This window comes from Pinus tabuliformis, chromosome 4_1 (genome assembly GCF_031772625.1).
Source record: "Pinus tabuliformis cultivar Carrire ecotype Pingquan chromosome 4_1, CPIR1, whole genome shotgun sequence".
Classification (NCBI taxonomy): domain Eukaryota; kingdom Viridiplantae; phylum Streptophyta; class Pinopsida; order Pinales; family Pinaceae; genus Pinus; species Pinus tabuliformis.
Window position 1 is genome coordinate 885,150,589 of NC_142303.1, and position 24,137 is coordinate 885,174,725.

The 24,137-nt window shown below is 40.5% G+C and overlaps 1 protein-coding gene across 1 annotated transcript; it reads left to right on the forward strand.

Annotated features, from left to right (window-relative positions):
• The first annotated feature begins 977 nt into the window (after positions 1-977).
• LOC149179018 (alpha-xylosidase 1-like) lies at positions 978-7,394 on the forward strand. Its single transcript, XM_089420490.1, has 4 exons — positions 978-1,203; positions 1,372-2,036; positions 2,790-3,020; positions 5,654-7,394. The coding sequence occupies exons 1-4, from the start codon at positions 995-997 to the stop codon at positions 7,285-7,287; spliced, it is 2,739 nt and encodes a 912-aa protein (XP_089276616.1). The 5' UTR covers positions 978-994; the 3' UTR covers positions 7,288-7,394.
• The last annotated feature ends 16,743 nt before the right edge of the window (positions 7,395-24,137 follow it).

Consider the following 24,137-nt stretch of genomic DNA (forward strand, 5'->3'; position numbering starts at 1 on the left):
AGAGCTTTGAGAGCTCATTCCACAATTCAACAACTCACATCATCTCTACGCATAAGGAGAAGGGCAAAACTGCGCAAGGGAGATAGGAGCTGCGCATAGCTCATGCGCACTATCTAGGTGCGGTTTTGGAGTATCTTGTGCCGGTTTGAGGTGTAGGCAAGCGTGTCGAGGAGTTGGTATATGTGCAGATTGTGCAGGACTTGGTGGAGAGGAATTAAGTGCTCGGGTGAGCATTTCTCTTTGTGCAAGGGTGCACATGTATTGTAAAAGGCAGGGTTGCCTCTCGGTTGTAATATTTGGCTAAGTGTAGACTTGGTTTGGCAAGGCACACTTGTACATTGTAAAACTGATATTCTTAATATATTGTCGGGCAGACTCACATTACGGGGAGTTGCCCCTCCCCTTTATACTTGTTGCAATTGTTGTTGTTCTTGGTATAATTGCATGATGATAATGAATGAGTATGAGCTTCATTAAGTATAAAGGATAATTGCATTTTACTTAGTTGCAAAACACAAGCTAAGTATGTTAATGTGAAAGTAGGCGTAGCCCACGAATGTTAGTATTGGTGAAAAGAAAGCGTTCAGTGGTGCTGCACCTTGCTACAAGCAGTTGGAAAACTACCGCAGGTGTAAGGGCGTGACAGGGACAGTGTGAACTGACATGCTTCTCCCAGATTATGTGTGGAAATGGAATTTCTGTTGAAAATGAACAAGTTTCAAGATGATATACAAAGATCATTAAATTTCGTTTGAGAAAATCTCTGGCTAACTTTCTCTCCACCTAACGTTTTGTCACTAGCCAAGATATTGTATTTAGGGTAGAGTGAAGTGGACTGGATTGAGCCAATGGACATTTTCATAGGTATCCAACGAGGACCCTACACGGTCACATGTTCAAGATGGATTTGTTACCCCATTATCTAATCACTATCCTAACCCCGTATGCTATTCTGATGCTATAAATACATCCATGAATTACTCCGGACCTTGACATGTTGACTATGGGTTCTCTACCAGTACTAACTTTCATTTGTGTAGTCTGTGTTTTGTGGTCTTTGGGACATGGCCAGCAAGTTGGCTATGGCTATCGTCTAGTCTCTGTTGATCAAGGATCCGATGGGAGCTTGATTGGGAGCTTGGAACTCATCCAGCAAACTAATACTTATGGTCCTGATATTCCACATCTTCGGCTCTATGTCAAGTACGGTTTCGGCTCTATTGCTTTTTTCCATTGGGCTGCTATTTTTTTCTGGTTTCAGTCTGATTTTATACTTCATTGTGTGATTTGGATTGGATTTTGCAGCATTTTTGTTTTGGGTTTGATGGCTTTTGAATGACAGGGACTGACAAATTTGAGATTGTAATGCAGACATGAAACAGAGGATCGGGTGAGAGTGCATATAACCGATGCACAGACCAAGAGATGGGAAGTTCCACAGGAGTTGCTGTCCAGGGAACAAGCGCCTGCCGATCTGCCGATAAGCAGTAGGAAGGCCAAACCAGCCAAGTCAGCTTTCGAGTTCTCGAAGTTTGCTGGAGGGGAGTTGATCGTCTCCTTCATTTCCAATCCATTTGGGTTTGCAATAAAGCGCAAATCCAATGGGGATGTGCTCTTCAACTCTTCCTATGGGAACTTGGTCTTCAAAGATCAGTACCTGGAGCTCACCACTGGCCTTCCTGCAACAGCTTCCCTGTATGGATTGGGCGAGAACACGCAGCCGAACGGGATCAAAATTCTTCCCAAAGAAGCTTATACTCTGTACACAACTGACATTTCTGCAATAAATCTGAATGCAGATTTGTATGGCTCCCATCCTTTTTACATGGATGTAAGGAACGGAGGAATCTCTCATGGAGTTCTGCTGTTGAACAGCAATGGGATGGACGTTTTCTATACTGGTAATGCATTGACCTACAAGGTCATTGGGGGCGTGCTCGACTTCTACTTCTTTGCAGGGACTTCTCCATTGGATGTTGTTCAGCAGTATACTGCCCTCATTGGCCGCCCAGTTGCCCAGCCCTACTGGGCCTTTGGTAAGTTGTTTCCTGCATTGTTCTCTATATTAGAGTCCTTACAGCTAGGCTATACGGAGAAATCGGTTACAATCTCCTGTTTTTCTGGCCAGTGTCCTGCTTGAATGGGTGTAATAATTAATAATATGTTAGCAGTTTCTGTTCATTGGATTCTTTTTTTGTCTGGTTCTTTTTATTGGGATCTGAGTTCATTCAGGAAACGTACAAAAAGGCTAAACTCTAGGTTTTGGGTGTAATGTTTATAAGGTCTAGAGTAGAAGATGGTGACAAATTCTTATTCATTGGGTGGTTTCAGTTAAGACATCTGTATTTGTTTTAACTGGTATATAATAGACTTGGCGACATAAATTCAACTTGAAATCCCCGCATTATATTTAAGTTTCACAAGTAAATTTGTTTTATATTTAAGTTTTACAAGTAAATTTGTTAATTGGGTGTATGTGAGGAATGATTAGTATCCTCTATTCCCAAGTGATATGATGAGCTTGAATGCAATGATTTTACAAAGTGACCCAATGAGTTTTAATCTAATGACTTCTATCTCTGCAACATGCATATTCCTCATATAAAAATACTTTTCCTCATCATATAAAAATAATTTCCATGTAGAAAAAAAATAGAATAGTTCTTTCCTGTGTCCTCTGTAAAATATTAGTCAGACATTGTAAAGTTGAAACTATTATATTTATGGAAATACCATTCAATAGTGTGAGATGGTTGAAGCTAATTTTAGGATGATGTGGTGTGGTGCAGGGTTTCATCAATGCAGGTGGGGATACAAGAACGTATCAGACATAACGAATGTGGTGGAAAACTATAACAAATCTCAGATACCTCTGGATGTTATATGGAACGATGATGACCACATGGATGGAGCCAAAGACTTCACCCTTGACCCTATCAACTATCCTGAATATAAGCTGCGTCCCTTCCTTGACCGAATTCATGCCAATGGAATGAGATATGTCGTCCTTATCGACCCAGGTACGGAATCATGGCCTCCTTCCATATCTGGTGATCATGTTTTCTGCCTCATTTCCGATTTGTTTGGTCTCACATCTTTCCTGCTTCATTCACCGTTGGTATTTTGGCGCCTTGTTGGGCTAAAGTAAAAGAGTGAAAACTAAAATAAAAAATTCAAGATTTGATCGTGACAAACTGGGCTAAGCTTCTCGTTTATTTTTCTTTTTAAAAAGTGTGACCAGTGCACCATTTTGGAAATTTGACAAATTAGATTGTGACGCTCATTTTCATAGGCTGTGTTTCCCACCTCCTGAATTTAATGTAGTATGCCAGACCGAATCTCTTTTTGACTGTTCTGTTCTTTAGTTTCCTTCCCGCTCAACCCTTGACAGGTGCCGATTATGTCGTTTATCTTCTTTGTCACCACATGGGATTCATGGTCTGATCGATCTCTGATTTGATAAATGATACTCTCCAGTCGCCGCAAATTGATGATGCCAGAAAGGACACGTGCATCAACATCCCCATAAGTGTTTCGTGCGGCCAGCTCCGGTCTTGTAGGAAATTTATTTTCTTTCACACGGGCTTGTAGGAAATTAAGTTTGGCGTATTCAGCTAGGCGATTTTTTCTTTTCGCGTTTTGGTCTGAACCCTGTTTCTGCAATTTTGGGTGAAATCTTACTTTCCATTTACTTAAATTACATTTTTAATTGGAAAAATGGATTCAATTTTTTTGAAAATTATTATTTTTATACATTATTTCTTACAAAGGTTTTATATTTCAATTTGGGTTTGTTTTGACATGATTTTAAAATTAAATAATAATAATAATGATGTAAACTCAATGATTTATTAATTTATAATTAAATTGACCAAAAAATCTATTAAAAAAAATTAATTAAATTAAACAAGGAATACTTACAAGGATTTTATATTTTAATTTAGATTTGTTTTGACATGACTTTAAAATTAGATAATAATAATAATAATGTAAACTCAATAATTTATCAATTTATAATTAAATTGATTAAGAAATCTATTAAAAAAATCAATTAAATTAAACAAAAAAATTAGTTAGATTAAACAACTGCCAAAAAGTTAATAATAATCCTAAAATAAGAAGTAATGTTTTTTCCCATTTAAAATCGTTATAACATTTATTAAAATTATAACTTTTATTAAATAAATCAATCTATTTAAGATGTTTAAATTTTTGATAATATTTTAATTATTCAATGTAATAATAAATAATAATAATTTAATATATCTGTTACCAATATCTATTTATCTATCTCTATATCAATATCCATCTATCTACAGCCCTGAACGGGGTAACTGATGGACGGGGGGCTTGCTTTTTTCAATTTTTAGTTGCTGGTTTATCTCTAGTTACTGGGTTATCCCTATCTCTAGTTAATTAAATCAAAGGTTTAAAATTTTATAATATTTATTTTATTTGGGGAATGTGTTAGGTTGTTTCCAATAATTTTTTTGTAAACCTCCTTTTAGTCATCGTCCCGTTGATTTATGTATTATTTAATCTTCAGTCGCAACAATGATTAGTTTTTGGATAGAACCGTAACCGTAACCGTGTTCGCAATGAGCACAACATGCAAGAAAAAATGATTAGTTATATAAAAAAATTGGAAGTGGCAGAAAAAATAATTAGTTATATTAAAAATTGGAACTGGCACAAAATTATTAAAATATATCGATTTTTTGAAATTGAAATTACATGAATAAAATATTTAAATTCTAATTATTTTCTTTTTAAACTTGGAATTCATTCCATAACCATTTGCACATTGACGTAATTTATTTCAAAATAAATTAAATATTGATATTAAATAAATTAAAAAATAATTTAATATTTTTTGTTTCCTATAAAATATCTGAGTAGAACTAGACGCAATATCACAAAAACGGATTGACCTAACCCTTGAATCTAAAAATTTGTTGTTTAATATTACTAAATGATATTTACATTTAATAAAAACCTATTTTACACTGCTAAATGACACTGTATTCCTTAGCAATTTCCTTTAAATTACACGGGATGCGGAGCAAAATCTATATTGAAAATGGAAGAAAAGACTCTTTAGTCCAGAAAAGAAAAGATTAGACTGCACAAACTAATTAAAATTTCTTAGGGGAATATTCTAACCCTGAGCAGAATATCTGTTTTCTGACGACTTTACAGTCTTGCTGACAAATCTTTTTGACGTCTATTTTTTCCGAAGGTGGCAAAACCTATCAAACTCAGGTGTCAAACCAACAGTGAGGACAACCATCTCTGGCTGCTATCCGCGAATGTCGGTTTGACTCATCACCGTTATCAAGGAAAACCACGCCACCTGTAATAACCCGCTGGTGGTCCGTAAGGAAGCAGGCTTTCACTCCTGCCAGATGCCTCTGGGTCTTGGGCCGTTAACCTGTTTCCTTACGTCCGAGGAAGACGAGCTCTTAGCCAAGCATAACTTTTCGACGTCTATTATACGTTTATCATGATACTGATGATGGAGACCAATGTCTCAGAAAATATCTAATTTTCAGGTGAATATTTAGTATTTGTTAATTGATTATTGTTATTCCACTAATTTATCCATATTTGTGCAGGGATTTGTTATTCCACTAATTTATCCATATTTGTGCAGGGATTTGCGTTAACACGAGCTACGGCACGTTCCAGCGAGGAATGGCGGACGACGTTTTCATAAAGCACGACGGGAGTCCGTTCTTGGGTCAGGTGTGGCCCGGCCCCGTGTACTTTCCGGACTTCCTGAACCCAAAGACGGTGAATTTCTGGGCCGACGAGATCTCCCGCTTCCACCAAATGGTCCCCGTGGACGGTCTCTGGATCGACATGAACGAAGTCTCCAATTTCTGCAGGGGCAAGTGCTCCATCCCCACAAACCGGAGCTGCCCGGGCACGGTTTTGTCATCGGAGTGCTGCCTCGACTGCACAAACATCACCGCCACTCGATGGGACGTGCCACCCTACAAGATCAACGCCTCCGGTACCCAGGTCCCGCTGGGGTTCAAGACCATCGCCACCAGCTCCGTCCACTACAACGGCGTCCTCGAATACGACGCCCACAGCCTCTATGGCTTATCGCAGGCCATCGCCACGCACAAGGCGCTCCAGAATCTGTTGAACAAGCGCCCATTCGTGCTCACGCGCTCCACCTTCGTGGGGTCAGGGTCATATGCTGCGCACTGGACGGGAGACAACAAAGCCACCTGGGAGGATCTCCGCTACTCAATCTCGACCATACTCAACTTCGGCATGTTCGGGATGCCCATGGTGGGCGCTGACATCTGCGGCTTCTATCCCGACACCACGGAGGAGCTCTGCGGGCGGTGGATTCAGTTGGGGGCCTTTTACCCCTTCAGCAGAGACCATTCCAATCTTGCCAGCAAACGCCAGGAGCTTTATCTCTGGGATTCCGTTGCCAAATCAGCAAGAAAGGCTTTAGGGCTGCGTTACCGCCTTCTCCCTTATCTTTACACATTGAACTACGATGCCCATACTACTGGAGCACCCATTGCCCGCCCTTTGTTTTTCTCATTCCCACAGGACCCAGAAACCTACGCTGTGAGCAAACAGTTTCTTCTCGGCCCAGGGGTTCTAATTTCTCCCGTGCTCTATAACAAAACCACATCGGTGAATGCTTATTTCCCAAAGGGGAGCTGGTATAACCTTAACGATATGGCCATGGCCGTGAAGTCCAGTGGGCAGTATGTTACCCTCCAAGCTCCCATGGATACCATTAATGTTCATGTGTGTGAGGGCATGATTCTGCCCATGCAAAGAGGGGGAATGACTACTACGGCGGCCAGGATGACCCCTTTCACTTTGATTATTGCGTTCCCACTGGGGTTCCAGTCTACGGGAGGGAAGGCCAAAGGCCATCTCTTTTTGGATTCGGGTGAAGATGTTGATATGAAGGTTGCAGAGGGGAAGTCTACATATGTTGATTTCTCCGCCGAGTCGGATGGGAAGAAAGTGAGACTAGTGTCCCAGGTTGAGAGTGGATCGTATGGTCTTAGTCAAGGGTGGGTAGTGGAGAAATTGATGATCCTGGGACTCTCCAAATCTCATTTATCTTCTCAGATTGCGTTCCAGTTGGATGGGAAGCCATTCACTTCCTCATCTTTTACATATTCAGTACAACCCCTTTCCACCAATGCTGAGCAGAGCCAGGGCGGCGGTGCAATAATGGAATTGAACGGCTTGGCTCTCCCTGTAGGTAGGAACATTGACCTTTCATGGACTTTGGTAGCTTGATTCCTAAGAAAAGAGCACATGCGCTTTGATTTGTGTTTTGCGGTAACAAATTTCGTAAGTTATACATCTCCGCAGGTAAATCTGGTATGTAATGAAATTCCAATCAAGTCGTTATACATGCTGTCGCCTGGAAGTGAATGGTGGAAACTTTAATCTGTGAGCGTTAGTTCCATACGGTTGACACGTTTCCCAAAGCTTGTTAGGTGTAAAACTAGCAATTGTGTCAAAAGGTGCAAAGAGAGGCCAATAGAAATGTTAAATTGAAAGAATTGTATTTTGGTTCAAAATAATAAATATTATAATAATTCAATCATTCAAACTAAACTTAGTCAATAAATTGTCCAAAATAAAATAAATCCTTAATCAAAATTATACCAATTATTATTCTTCATTTCTCTCAATTATTTATATAATAAAATCCAATCAATCATTCAAAATAAATCAAATCAATAAATTTCCCAAATTAAATCCCAACTAATCAAGATTACTTGGGAATATATATGTATAACCCAACAAAAAAATTATATTTATATTGAGTTGTCCAAAGCATTTCCATTCTTGTTATTTCAAAGGGAAGGTAAGTGGGTAAGGTTATTTTGGCATCGCTCTATTTGGCTACTGAGATAGTATCGCTGCACAATAACATAATACTCAGACCAAAACACTTACATCGGTAGTGGATGTAAACATATTAATATACCGTTAACCTTACCTCGAGTTCGATTCACACCAATGCCATACAAAACCACTAGAAGTCATAAAAAGATCATAGCTACAAAATAAAGAATTTAAAAAGGGTAAGTTAAAAACGTGCATGTTAGTCATATCCATAACTCTCCAAAGCATGTCGGGATAGGCACAAAGGTGCTTTCAAAGCATATTCCCGATGACCACTTTAGAGAAGTCAATATTTGTTATGCGCTTAAACCTTGCATCATATAGCTTCTCCGATACCTTTTTACATCCCATTATTTTGCCAATAATATATTATGGCATTTATATAAGCAAAGGTTTTCAAAATCATTATATCAATATTTTTCCTACATCCATGTTGATAATAAGAAGGGGAGGAAGCAAGCCATGGACTGAGTCAAGGTCAATATGGTTAGCGAGGTCGAGGGTCAGGTCAGTCCCACCCTTTATCAATGTTGCATCCATATAGGGTCGAACATTGTCTCTAAACAATGTGTTACAGTAATAATGATGACCTTCGACTACCTTAGGCTTGGATCACTTGCCACGTGGACCTGTCCACGATGGCAATGCAAGCACATAACTTGCCGCATGGGCTATTGTGTGGCTACTAGGTGGAGGTCAGATGATGTGGTAAGGTTTGAAATGGCCTATGCTTAAAAGTTCATAAATTATGATCCTTGAACCAGATTGAGAAAAAAATTATATCATTGGAATCATCTCAATGAGATGGATGCAACGATATTGTGCATTTTAATTTTTTAGGAAGTTGAAAAAATAATTTTTTTTAGATCCCATTCCCATAACTATAACTTGGAGTTTGGAACATAGTAACCACCTCCTTCTAAATCTAATTGCAATAGATCACAATTCTAACTACTTTTTTTTCACACCCATTTGACTCCAATGACTTCCTTTTTGATAGGAGGATCTAGAAGCTCCCTAGTTTCATTCCTCTCTATTGCCACAATTTCTTCATCCATTTCTTTGAACCATCTGAGACATTAAAGGAAAAATAGTATATCTCTAAATTTCATTTAAAGATTTTACCTTTATGAAAAGAGGAATTCATCTTGTAATAGTACTTGAATTTGAAGAAGATGATGGTGTGGATGTAGTGGGAAAAGTATTCAGGGTACTGGTTGGATTTGTAGAAACAAAAGATTCATCTTCTTGTTAAATAACTTTTGGGTTTTCTTGTTGTATTCGTTGATTCCAATGTCCTTCTTCTATTTCATCAAATAACACATCATGACATACAAGTAATTTTTTATTTTTCATACAAGCATCCCTTTATCGCCTCACAATAGCCAATAAAAATTCATTTCACACTTTTATCATCCAGTTTTTTTTTGTTGAAAATGATCATGAGCATAAACATTACAATCAATAACTTTGAAATGATTTTCTTCTAATCCATCCCTAATATGGAATCATATTTTGCACACTTCTTATTGGACATCTATAAAAAAAAATGATGTAATTATAGCTTTACCCCAAAAAGTGTTTGGAAGACCTTTAACTTTCAACATACTCCTAGAAATCTCAACAATTGATCTATTCTTCGCAAACATTCTATAATTAATGTCTTCCATACATATCCACTTTCCCTCTCTCTCAGCAACGTCTAAATTGTTGAACAATAACAAATACATCATATTTTTTTTTGTTTAATATAAGATACGCATATTATTCTACAAAAATCATCAAAAAAAACAATAAAATACTTCTTGACTTGTCACGAGACAATGTTTTCATAAGACCACATATATCTACATTCACTAACTCCATTGGTTTTTTTTCTCTCCAACATTTTCCCGGTGGGAAAGGAATTATCAATAATACATTTTTCAGAAACTTGATCAACATAAGCATCTACAGTGAAAAAATTTAATATCCTTATACACATTTTTACCACTAAAGTTTAAAGGTTAATAGCATCACATTTGAAAGCGAAAATTCCTTCCAATTCCTGAATCAAAACCAAACTATGTAAGATTAATCTTCCTGAAACAGAAACGGCTACGGCTACTGATCTTCCCGGCATTGTTCGTTGCCAGCTAAGAATTCAAACCAATAGATAGGTCCATTTTGCGCCAGCATTAAGTGGGAGACTTTCTTTATCTCGATATCCCACGCGTTATCCAATGTTTTCCATGGAGTAGGTGAGAGAAATGTTTGAAGGGCGGTGGAGAACCTTTGGTTACGCCTAGGCAATCTGTTGTTGTCGTCGATCCAAAAAAGCCCATTATCCCAATGCCCCGCAAATTCATCCCACTCTTCAGTACCCTCTCCCACTATTCTATGCTCCACATTTTCCATTTCTACTTTCGATATGCACAACAGTACATCATTTATGTCTTTATGTACATACAAGCGATACAAGTCACCATAGATTAAAGGCTGGCTGTCATCGCGATCGGCCTTCGGTATCATGAAAATATAATCCTCGTTTTGAGACTGAGACGGAGCCGGACGTCTTCCGTTTACAGTCAACTCCTCTGGAAAGAGGTCGTCTGGAGCAGGACATCTTCCGAATACACTTTTGTAAACAAGCTCGTTATTAATCCTACGATTCAACTCAATATAGGTTGGCAGCCTGTTTGATTTATCCAGAATCAAGTTTCGGGGAAGTTGAGTATTAATGTTAACATATTCCCATTGCCAGTCGCTTTCATTTTCTCCGTTTCTCGACAGTTTCCATACGTTGGTTTCTAAGGCATGAGATCCACTTCGCTGCCATATGTAGCTGTGTCCCCCACAAGTTGTGGAGGCGTAAATATAATCCCCTAACATTGGCAGGCAGGGGAGTCTTTTCCAAACAACATTGAACTCTCTTAAATTGAGCAACCACACTTTGTACACCTTATGCCAAACCTTGCGTTCTTCTCTTACAACGCCTGGAGTGAACAAATATAAGCTATCGCCATCGCACATGTTGGATACCTATACCAATAGGTTTCATATTTCATGATTGGCAAGAGAAAGTCCAAATATGCTCTGCTTTGAGTTCACAAAGATCCCATATTTCCTAAAGAGAAAGAAGGTGTGTAAAGTGTTTCAAATGTTGATGACCTTATTTCAAATTTTGATGGATGATCCAACAGTCTAATCTGGATCATGCCATGTGTTCAATTTTGTGTTGTAGACTAGAGAAAGAAGTCTGTCCAAACTGTTTAATCTTGGCAGACAACTAGTTTAGGTAGAGAAGAAAAGGATCCCAACAGCTTAATCTGGGACCTTGGAAGAGATAAGGGTAGAAGTAGATAGAAAGAGCAAAAGAAAAAGCCAAGGAAAAGAAAAGGCAAGTAAGGGTCTGCAAGTCCAAATGCACCCTCCAAGAAGAAATAAAATGCTAGGCAAGTAGCTGGGTAGGTAGCTGGGGTTGCAGAAAGGTTATCCCTATCATTGCAAGATTGGTGATGGTGGGCAGCAAGGCAAAAGATTACAGCTGGGAGCATGACTAATTTCCCTCACTCCCCTCCAATTTCATTTCTAACATTCCCTCACTAGCCTGAGATTCATGGAAAAGACTAAGTTTTCATGGTGGTTCTTAATCTTTAAAAGCCACATTTCTTGTCCAAAAATCTTTTCATTTTGATCTACTCTTGAAACCAAGCTTGTTTCACATAAACTCAATGGTTTCCACATCCACTTACCCCTTCCTCCATAACTAACACTAACCCTACTATATAAATCCCTTATATCACCTTTTTTCCTAATATTACTAACACCAAGGTGTATAAATCCCAGCATTATCTACATATTCTCCTTTTGGTATTATAGCCAAGTAAATGGTCTAAGGGGACTTCAGTTCACCTGGGACTGTGGTCAACCTTGTCTTGGATGTGCTCTGACCTCTGGTTATGAGCAGAAATCCTGTCCCTCAACCCTCACCGTCTCTCTGCTGAAAACGCACAAAAACCCCATTTTCCTATATAAACCCTTGAAAAAACCCAAAAAACCCAAAATTTGCGAAAAAACCCACTTTTTCTATAGTCCTCCGCCCAATCATTAAATTGAATATTTTATTACGCTGGCGGGACCCCTCCCCAACATGCTCGACCAGTCGGAAGGCCCGCCAGTCGTCAGATCTCCGTCGCCCGGATCTAAAGGTGGGCGGTCATTTTCACTCCCCGACCTGCCGACCTTTAGCGTCCGGGGAAAATGGTTTTGGCCATCCCGTACAGGGGACGCGTGGCAGGCGGCGGGGTTGTTCGGAGCCCCCCTCCCCATTACCGCCTTTGCCCAAAGGTGGTGCGGGGAACCCGCTTACCGCCACCCCTAATACCACTTTCCTCCCACGTCAGTTGCACGTCACCCTGACGTCACCTCGCCGGTACCCGCCCCAGCGTCCCGTGGCCCTCCACGCGGACCCACCACTGTACCCGCCCGCCACCGTGTCCTGCCACCCTGGCGAACACCTCAGCCGCCACGTCACCTCCGTACCTGGGCCCCGCCATGACGTCATGCTGACGTCATCGGCGGAAAAGCGCCAAATGCACACTTTTGCCAAATTTAACGATTTAAACGACTAAATGAGTCGTTTTCGTTCATTTTCATGCGAAAGAGAAACTAGCCATTGCCAACAGCTGCTGCGAAACCTCTCACTCAGCCATCAAATTCAACAATCCGACCATTCAAAGTTCAGAATTCGACGGCACCAAGTCGTCACAACCCGGCCAGCGAGCTTCCAAGTCGATTTTCCAGGTATTTTGCCATTTCCTTCCACTTTGCCCATGAATTCCAATTCTCTGTAGAATTCACCATTAAAGACTGGTAAATTCACTTAATTCAGCTCCACCTGAGCACCTAAACCAAACCCAAGCAACTTGCCCCATCCCTAAGCCACAATTTGACATTGGAGAAATCAGTTCGCGGGTTAAAACTGCAAAATTTGCCCCCGAGGTACTTGGCATTGTTCCCTTTTGCCAAGTACAGGCCACCTGCACTCTTCCTAATAAATTATCATTGTCCCTGCAACGTCCCCTTAGGCAATCCACATCCCTGAGATTTTACAGCATTTTACCAACCTGCTTACAATTTGACACTAGAAGAGGACATCACACGGTGTACAGTTTTCCTGCTGCTTAAGTCTTCAAAGACTTATCAAACTTTTACCTCTCCCTGCACACATACAGATTAAATCATGGCAGCCTCTGCATCCTCTTCCCTCAGTGTTACTCCACTGAATCAGACCAATAAGGAACTGGAGGCCTTGCCATTTATTGACAAGGATTGTCTCATCAATGACTTTGAGGGGGACAGGGACTTTTTGAAGACCTTCACTACACTGAGGGAAGACCATAAGGAGGGATTTGGTACAGATGGAATGTGGGAGTCAAACCTGCCCTATTACTGTCTCCCAGCTGTGAATGTTTTCCCTGAAATCATTCACTTATGTGCTCAAAACTATGATCTGGAGCACAGAGCTGTCAATACTCCATCAGGGAGGATCCTTTTTTATATAAATGCTGAGTCCATCAACAAGATGTTGCAGTTTGATCAAACGGAGTTGCTAGTCCCATTCTCCATGAGGTACTTGCTGGAAGCTGGTGACAAGATGACTAGTGAGGAGCTGCAAAAGGTCACCAGGAACTACATGAGAGCTGAGTGCCAGCCTACAGGGCCACCCCCTTATCTGCATGAACATTTCAATGACTCAGGCAGGCTGCTACTAGACATGATAGCCTATGTGTTAGGTTACCAAAACAGTAAGCATGTGGATCAAGCCATGCTCGTATTGCTGTCTGCTTACAGCCCACGTCAACCCCCTGCCCGAAAGTATAACTTTGCTAAGTTCATAGCCAATAGGATTCATGATCAATTGAGCAAAATGGACAGACAGGGGGTCTTCAGATACTCAGCTTACATCTACCACCTGTTCATGTTTTATCATTCTGAAGCTTTCCCATGCTACATCAGAAGGCTGGATAACAAAGGAGAGAAGAGATCTGTCATTTTCTGGACCTCAGTCTATCATGAAATCACAAATTCACCCTATACCTACTGTGAATTTGTTGACCAGTTTGTATACCCAGTCTCCTGCATGCTTATGAAGTCCCCTCCACCCAGAGTATCTAATGAGATCAAGAAAGCTTTGCAGCTGTCTAAGAAGTACAAAATAGGTGATTGGTACCTATATGAACACCATACTGTGTTCAGAGTATATGGCTGTGAGCTCTGTCCATACAGGCTACCCAAGTATGTTCCTATGAGATTATTTGCCTTGGAGTATTACAGGCAATTGATTCAGTCAGACCTTACCCATTTCCACAGCTCCAAGAAAAAGGCACACCTTAACTTCAAAAATGAGTTGGGTCCTTTCATCATGAACAAGAAGGAAGGATGGGAATCTGCAGACCTGATCCTCAAGGACAAATATAAATTGTCATACAGTTTTCGATGGGTCCCTTATGACCCTCAAGGTTTCATCACTGCTAGGAGAACTAAGTACAGACTCCTAGGGATTAAACACTGCCACTACCCACACATAGAAAAGTATGCCAACTTACAAGAATGGCAGCTGGACACTCTAGTTGAGAGCTTAACTGAAGAAGAAAGAATGCTTAAAAATATGAAAGAACTTGAGAAGACTATTGACCTGGACTATGTGCTCCAGGTACCTTTCAGATTGCCTCAATCAGTGGGAGGAGGGACCTCAGTTACCAGGACAGCGCCGCAGACACTCTCTACACCAGCACCAGGCTTAGATAAAGGAAAAGGAAAAATGGATGCAGAGGATGAAGCAAAAAAGGAACAGTCAGAACAACAATCACAGCAAAAAGATCAACAAACAGAGCAGCAACAAGGACAAACTGTTCTGCCACAAACTGGGCTGCCAGAAACCCCCTAATGCAAACACCGCCACCTCAAATTGAGCCACTAACTACCTCAATTTTGCAGACCCCAGCACATGAAGAGAGGGGTACTAAAAGGCAAAGAGAAGAGTCCACTCCCCTCAGTGGATCCTCCCACCAGCCAGAGGCCAAAAAGCAAAGGGCAGATTCCCCAGAGGTGGAAGACATCACTGAAGATGTCTTGAACGATACAGCAAAGGACAGGGAAGGCAGCCAACATACAGGGACAAGCTCCTTTCAGCAGGAGCAGAATTTACAGCTTGGTTTGGAGGTGTCATCCTCTTCTCAGCAAAGCCAGAAGCTTAAAAGTGCTAAGGCTACCTTCAAAGAAATCAAGGCAGCAAATGAGTTATTGAGGGCTGAGGTTTACAAACAGTTTATAGATGCCACTCCAGCCCAGCAGGAAAGGTTGATGTCGGTCTACGACTTCAAAGAGGAAAAAATGATATTCAGCCATTTCAAACCCAAGGGGCCGCACCCAATGACAACTGCAGATTTCATCAAAACAAGGGTGGAGGTCCTGGCCAAAGACATACATCCTATGGACCAAATCGAGCTCCACAAGCAGACCGGGGAGATGGTCTATGCCACCTTGGTAGAGAAGGCCACATTAGCTCATGAGCTGAAAGAATCTTTGAAGAACACAAACACTCAACTAGACTTTGAGAGGTTGTCCTCTAAGGCCAAGGACAATAGGATAAAATCTCTTGAGGAGATTATTGTTGATCTAGGACATGACCCTAGTGATCCAACCGGGTAAAAGCCCTCATAAAGAAAAAGGATGATGATCTAAATGCCATGAAGAAGAGGTTGAAGCTGTTACCTACAGAACACCCTCAGACAGCTGAATTGCAAAAGGAAAAGCAAGTTAATGAACAACTTGACCTCTTATTACAGCAAGATCAAAGGATCCAAGAACTAGAGAAGGAGCTGGAAGGAGCATTGCAAGACAAACAGGGAAGATCTACACTCCAAGTTCCTCCAACAGATTCCACAACAGCAACAACTTCTGGGGCAGCAGTGGCCCCCACAACAGAAGCAGCAGGTACAACAGCAGCTACAGATGCCCACCCCAGTGTAGAAGAATTAACCAAAGCTGTCAAGGCAATGGAGCTACAGGCGGATGAAATAAGGAAAGCAAAAGAAAAACTGGCAGAGATAGATGCCAAATATTACCAATCAAAGATAACGGTAGCAGAACAGGGCAGACAGATTAAGGCTCAAAAAGATAAAATAAAGGCCCTGGAGAAGGAGCTCAATCTGGAAAATACTATGGCAGAAATCAAAAGAATCCTGTGGAATAAAATTACCCAAGCTATTATCAAACAGTGGAAATCCATTAAAACAATGCATGAGCATATGGATTTAATTGTACAAGCCCAGACAGATGTCCAGAGAGCCAAGACAGTGTTAGGAAACAGACCTGAGCAAGCTAGCCAATTGATAGAATTTTTGAACAGGCAAGACAAAGAGGAGCTGGCAGCCGTTGGAATCACCAACAGAACAGAGGCCATCCTCATGGCTAAAAAGGTGCTAACTCTCAGAGGTTATGTACAGACGGCAGAAAGAAAAAGTTATGAGATACAGACTGAAGTTGAAGATTATAAACTCAGAATGGGAATGCTACAAGCAAGAGGACTGCCTAGCCTGTTGAGCAGCACAGGGAAATTGATCAGCAGAGATCAATTTACAAACAGGGTGGCCGCTTACATTGAAAATCAAATCACTGCATCCAGCAGTACTTCTGAGGAAACAGTTCCTCCAACAGGACAGAGCTTGTACACTAAGCTCGAAGGCTCATTTTTTGTTGAAAATGAGGTAAATCATTTATTTGAAACTCCTCCTAGTTTTTTCAGATATACAGAGCTTGATGAGACTCTAATTAAAATTCGGAGGCATCAAATGCCTAAGGAGGACTGGTGGCAGGCCATGCTCCAAATTTTGCCACGGTAGTTTCAAGACATTCGGCCACTGCCAGCTCAGGTCACCAGAAGACAAGTGTAAAAGGATTAATGTTTGAAAAGCATCCATAAAGTGATTCATCACTAACGATGACAGCTTGCCACATTTTGAACAGCACATCCCCAACCGACTCAGCAGCTCCCAAAGGCCAAAGTATCTTCTGACAAAACATCAAGATGCCTTTATTTTGTATTCAATGCTGTAATAAATTTCTGATAAAAATATCTCAAAAGTTGGTGAGAATATTAAGTCTGAGATAACTTAGAACTCAGATATTTTTGTAAAAATCAAAGTATATATTCACCCCGCACATAAGCTGAAGGGGTTGTTGTTATTTTCATTTCGGAGATCTCACTTGCTGTAAATTTCTCAGAGAAATAATACAAAGGGTGAATGGAACTTCCAAAGCTTGGCGTACCTTGATGCATTGTGATGAATGGTGAATGTTGCAGGATTCCAGAGTGTTTCATAAAACAATAAGTCTTTCTTAAATCTCTGTGTTACATGTTTTCGAGTCTTTTGTTCTCTTTTATTGTTTAAATGTTTTACACTTAATAGCAAAGTAGAAGAATAGTTCCAGGATTTAATCACTGATTACCCTGAACTCAATCTGAGCTATTATCCATGTTTTCTTCAGATACAGTGAATGAAGCGTAATTCTTAACTGCTGCACTTTAAAACTATATCTTTTACAGTGATAGACATTCCCAGGAATTCAAGTTTGCTCCTGAGACATCTATCCGTTTCTCATATCTAGTTTGGTGGAAATACTTAAATACTTTAGTGAAAATTCTTAATTGCTTTCACTGGTTTTTTCACCTGTTTGTGTTATAAATCAAAAATTTTGTTGTATGAAGTATCCAAATGGCCCTGTAAGTTTCACCAATTCACCTCAAGGTTTCTAGACACCTACAGCTATAGACTCCATTGCCCAATGATATTTGACTCTTTGAACATTATATCACAAGACCTGAAAGAAAATCTTCAACCAAAACATAAACAAAACCTGTGCATAATACCTAGCCTAAAAACTATCATAACAGATACAAATCATAAAGAGAGAGCCCTCTCTGATCACAATTTGGCTAGAAACGGTGATCAAAAGATTGGTTAGTGGTTACCCCGGCCGTATTCCCTTGGGAGTCATAGGGAACAACCTGGGTGTTAACAGCACACAAACACAGAATCAAATGCCGCGTCCGGAGGTGGTGGAAGTGCGTTCTCCATACCACGAGAGGGATTCTGTAAGATTTTTGAGATACACAGATCTAGATATGCAAAACAATAAACAAGCTTGCAAGAGAAGGAAGGAAGCGAGCAAGAATTGAGAAAAGAATGAAATTGATTCTGCAATATTAGTTTTAGAATAAATACATAAAAGCAACTAAGTTAAGCTTAGTTGTACATGCAATAACTAAAGCTAACTAAAGCTAAGTGTGCTTTATCTTATGTTAATGTGTACATGTGCCACATGCAAGCAATAATTTAACTGGAGCTAATCTAGGTGCATGTACACCAACACAGCTAGTCTAAGTGCATGTACACCAACAACTGGAGCTAATCTAGGTGCATGTACACCAACACCCCCCCTTAAGCATAACTTAGGTGAGTGTGATGCAAAATGAATGAGTCCCGGCAACACGGCCATTTTAGGTACCCATATACAATGCATAAAAAGGAGGAAAGAGGGAAAACCCAGTGGGAAGAAAACCCCCCTCAAAATATAATGCAAAAGTAGAGAAAAGACAACTGCTAGGCAGTCGTGTCCTTCACCCTGAGTGAAAAATCTGAAAAGTCTCTAGGCTGGGATGAGAAGCCGGTCTGGGGCGAAAAACCCTCATGGGGTGCATCGGGAGGACGCGGGTGGGGTAATACTACCTCCAACGCTCGTTCTGGTGGCTCTCGTGAACGCGAAGTAAACCCCTTCGCCAAAGACTTGAAAACTGACGACGTCTTTGACCAGGTGAATACGGGTATAAACTTTGATGCATACGAAGACATTCCTGTGGAGACAAGCAGAGTCCATGTACCTCCTCCTGTGAATACTTTTGCTGAAATTGATTTAGGAGAGGCCCTAAATCTGAATATCAAGAGGTGTAAGTTTGCAAAGCCGACTCCTGTGCAGAAATATTCAATACCTATTTCGTTAGCTGGCCGAGATTTAATGGCGTGCGCCCAGACCGGGTCCGGTAAGATGGCTGCATTCTGTTTTCCTATTATAGCTGGCATATTGAGGAGCAACCCGTCACCGCACCCCCGTGCGGGGCGGAAGACGTTTCCTTTGGCTCTTATTCTGTCACCAACAAGAGAATTGTCTTGCCAGATACATGAAGAGGCTCTCCATGCATGCCCCTTCTCGAATTTTTCTTGTGGATGCTTTCCAAGAGCACAGCCATTACAAACACCATCTGAAAATTCAATGGTTGGCAATCCTTTGACCATCCCTTGCTTACTAAGCTGTTGCATATATCTGAAATTCAAGTGCCCAAATCTCTCGTGCCAAATCCTACTTTCTTCATTTGCATGCGTAAGTAGCAAAATAGAATCTGATTGAGGAACAAAATCAGAAAATGTATACAGACGAGATTGATCATTTACCTTGCCAGATGCAATCTTCAAATTGGTTTGCATGTCATAAATGCTCACGGAATCTGGGGTAAATTCCACTTTCCTTCCGCTGCCTGTGTGTGTCATCTGATACACTGAGAGAAGATTCACAGAAGACATTTTCAAAACTTCCATCTTCGAATTGCACTCTTCCTTGTCCAGTTGCTGCAACTGCAGAATTATCCCCCATGAGAATGGGAGGACCTAAGTATGCATGTAGAGAAGAAAAGGATTCCTTTGAAGAAGCCATATGATGTGAAGCTCCTGAATTGATGATCCATTCTTGTGGTGCAGAATGAAGAGCAATCAAAGCATGCCCTTTAACTCTTAGATCTGGTGCTTTTTCTCCAGACTTCTTCTTAGAATTCTCAGGAATGTGGTCTCCAAGATTGTGTTGCTGGAGTGTCTGCGCCATAAGATCTATAGTCTTCTTCATGCATGCAGATTCAGGATGAAAACCACGGTGGCAATAATTGCACATTGATTGCCCTTTCGTTCCTTTCCTTTCCTTTGAGCTAGATGATCCATCAAGGGGTTTGGGATGTCCTCCCTTTCTTGGATCAGGATCCTTCTTCCCTTTTCCTTTCTGATGGTCTTTGGAATTTGCCTTTCCTTTTGCATGCACACTAAGTGCATTCGCTTTGGAATTTTTAAGTGTGCCCATTTTGATGAGCTTATCTTGCTCATGCATCAAAGACTGAATAAAAGAATCCAGTGAGGGCATCTTCCAAGCTGCACCAGTTGCAGATCTGACTGTGTGGAATGTAGAGACGAATACTGCATACTCTGGACCAAGTTTTGATAAAATGGAAAGAATAAACTGATTTTCTTGCTTGGATTTGTCGATCCCGCATCCTTTCAGCTGAACCAACAAGGCTTTATACCTTGTGAAAAAATCTTGAATGTTCTCAAAGTTTCTCGAATCTAATGAGTTTAACTCATTTTCGAGAATGTGACCTTGCATTTCATCCTGTTTTCCAAACAATCCTTCCAAATTTTTCCATACTTCATTTGGAGTTGAACATGATTCAACATGAAATAGCAGTTCCGGAGAAATAGATAAACATAGGATGCCGAAGGCCTCGTCCATGCGATTGAAATATCTTGTTTTCTCCATTTCCGATGGTGGTTCAACTTCCGTTTCCATGGTTATTCGAACTAAGCCTCTACTTCTGAGATGAAGTTGAATCTTTGGCTTCCATTCGAAATAATTATATGGAGTGAGAATTGCCGATTGTGGAAACTCCAATTTAGACTCCATTCTTTGTTGTTGCTTCAATCTTCTGAACCTGCAAATAAAATTGCTTGTGCACTGATTACAAATCCCTGTGCTCTGATACCATGTAAGATTTTTGAGATACACAAATCTAGATCTGCAAAACAATAAACAAGATTGCAAGAGAAGGAAGGAAGCGAGCAAGAATTGAGAAAAGAATGAAATTGATTCTGCAATATTAGTTTTAGAATAAATACATAAAAGCAACTAAGTTAAGCTTAGTTGTACATGCAATAACTAAAGCTAACTAAAGCTAAGTGTGCTTTATCTTATGTTAATGTGTACATGTGCCACATGCAAGCAATAAGTTAACTGGAGCTAATCTAGGTGCATGTACACCAACATAGCTAGTCTAAGTGCATGTACACCAACAACTAGAGCTAATCTAGGTGCATGTACACCAACAGATTCCACACACACAAACTCCTCTTGTTGAGGCATTTCTTGGACTCAAAAATACGCAATACAATGAACTCGCCTGGGGAGATAATAGCAGCCGCGTTATAAACACGATCATATAATAATGTGGTATGATCCGCCATAGCATTGCCCCACGATCGACTCAACAACCTCAGGACCGGCCTGGAATCCCATGGCATTGCCCGACATAATCGAGGAATGACTTCCCCGAGAACGACGTCATCACTGAGTCCAGAAACTAAGTCTCTTTCTGCCCAATAGCATAACAAAATACTTCATTACTGTGTGCAGAAACTAAGAATCTTTCTCCCAAATGACAAAAATCGCAGAAAGCATAGAAACGAATGTTTAAATAGAACAATGAAATTTGAATGCAATAATCAAGAACAAATAGCTAACTCACCTGCTGCCATGGATGTCTGAGATGTCACATCAGCAGCCGTTTCTCTGTGATTTTCTTCAATTGCGTCTAATCTGTTCGCAAGATTTTCCATCTTTACTAATATAATGTGTTCACTTCACACAAAGGTGTGTGAGATAACAGATTTTCAAGAAATATATATATATATATATATATATATATAGGTTTTGGGGGTGGTTGAAAATGTTCACACGATTAGAAGAGAAGTCGAGGCCGACCATTTTTCGAAATAGTATAATTGAGGCCGCAGTGTTCAGCTAGGGGCTTCCCAAGATTCCTCCAGTCGCCCTACCATTCGAAGGGTTCGTCTGAGCGGAGTTTGAAAAATTCGTCCCAGTTTTCTCGACTGGTGAAGTCTTGCAAGGCCCCTAGGAGTTTCTCTTCGACTTTCCTGCTCTTCCTGCTGAAAATTCCATCTTTCCTGCTTTTCAAGGACTTTCCTATCTCCATTGAGTCCAGATAGGAAAGGAAAGTCCATGGCGTAACCAAATGCGATCATTATAGGCTAATGGGCAGTTGTACACATGCGGATGTGGCCACGAAGAAAAAAGCTGCGAAAAAGATTGATAACAGAAAAAAGCGGCCATAGAATAGAGAACATGCAAGTGATCCTTTCTAAAAATAAAAAAATATATTAATAAGGAAAATAAAAATATATATTAATAAGGAGATCGTTGGGAAAAAGCAGTAAAAATGTTTAATGGGAAAAAACAGTGCAACTCAACCGATATTTGGAAAAAGCAGTCACTTCAAATCAACGGTTGAAAGTGTTTCCCTTGATCGAACGGAGCAGGGTAAAAGTGTTGACGATTGTTGATGCATAGGAAGGCCTATCGGCCTAAATATAATGAGTTGTTTTTAGCGATATTTTTTGGAATTTTTTTTGTGTTTTTTCAGTTTAATTTCTCTCCCACTTTCATATTTAGCAAGAATTTATGAAATCACAAGTTGGATGGATAACTTTGTACAATCAAAGTGCTCTAGAGTTTTTCAGGGGTTGAATCCCTATATAGTAAAAAAAACCCCATTTTTATTTTAAATTTATGACTTAAAAATATGAAGTTAAGTATAGGGGATTTACGCAGTGCATTATATTAGATATCATTTTTGGGATTCAATTGCGTTAAGTAAGTCATTCACGTATGACCATTTCCATGAGAGGTGGGATTGAAACTGGTGAAATAAATCACATAGCGTCAATCATCACTTCCACGGCTTGCACCCGGTAACCAGGACTTCCCGGGAGGTCACCCATCCCAGATCTCCTCTGGCTCAAGCACGCTTAATTGTGGAGTTTCCCCACAATCAAGCCCACTTAGCTTGCTACCCCATTTGCAAAACCTTAGCAAGTATTATGCCTCATGAACCATTCAAGTAGAGATCCCTTCACCCTTTTTGAATTTAAGTATAGGGGGTTTACGCGGTGCATTATATTAGATATCATTTTTGGGATTCAACTGCGTTAAGTAAGTAATTCACGTATGACCAGCAAGCGTAAACTCCACAGTAAAGTGGGCTTGTTTGTGGGGAAAACTCCACAGTTAAGCGCACTTGAGCCAGAGGAGATCTGGGATGGGTGACCTCCCAAGAAGTCCTGGTTACCGAGTGCAAGCCCCGGAAGTGATGATTGAGGCTATGTGATTTATTTCACCAGTTTCAATCCCACTTCTTCACCTCTGTGAGCATCACCCGATGCAATGAGTGCTAAGTGAACTATTCAAATCATGAGATGCAATGACTGCTAAGTGAACTATTCAAATCATGAGAAATTAGTCACTTACGACTACCTCTCATGGAAATGGTAATACGTGAATGACTTACTTAACGCAGTTGAATCCCAAAAATGATATCTAATATAATGCATTGCGTAAACCCCCTATACTTAAATTCAAAAAGAGTGAAGGGATCTCTACTTGAATGGTTCATGAGGCACAATACTTGCTAAGGTTTTGCAAATGGGGTAGCAAGCTAAGTGGGCTTGATTGTGGGGAAAACTCCATAGTTAAGCGCGCTTGAGCCAGAGGAGATCTGGGATGGGTGACCTCCCGGGAAGTCCTGGTTATCGGGTGCAAGCCCCGGAAGTGATGATTGACGCTATGTGATTTATTTCACCAGTTTCAATCCCACTTCTTCACCTCTGTGAGCATCACCCGATGCAAGGAGTGCTAAGTGAACTATTCAAGTCATGAGATGCAATGAGTGCTAAGTGAACTATTCAAATCATGAGAAATTAGTCACTTACGACTACCCCTCATGGAAATGGTCATACGTGAACGACTTACTTAACGCAGTTGAATCCCAAAAATGATATCTAATATAATGCACTTCATAAACCCCCTATACTTAAATTCAAAAAGAGTGAAGGGATCTCTACTTGAATGGTTCATGAGGCACAATACTTGCTAAGGTTTTTCAAATGGGGTAGCAAGCTAAGTGGGCTTGATTGTGGGGAAAACTCCACAGTTAAGCGCGCTTGAGCCAGAGGAGATCTGGGATGGGTGACCTCCCGGGAAGTCCTGGTTACCGGGTGCAAGCCTCGGAAGTGATGATTGATGCTATGTGATTTATTTCACCAGTTTCAATCCCACTATGTGATTTATTTCACCAGTTT

Bases quoted from the DNA above. Each gene is read 5' to 3' on its own strand.
- LOC149179018 (XM_089420490.1), top strand. From the start codon at position 995: ATGTTGACTATGGGTTCTCTACCAGTACTAACTTTCATTTGTGTAGTC. The intron at 1,204-1,371 runs GTACGGTTTCGG...ATTGTAATGCAG, and splicing joins CATCTTCGGCTCTATGTCAA to ACATGAAACAGAGGATCGGG. The intron at 3,021-5,653 runs GTACGGAATCAT...ATATTTGTGCAG, and splicing joins TGTCGTCCTTATCGACCCAG to GGATTTGCGTTAACACGAGC.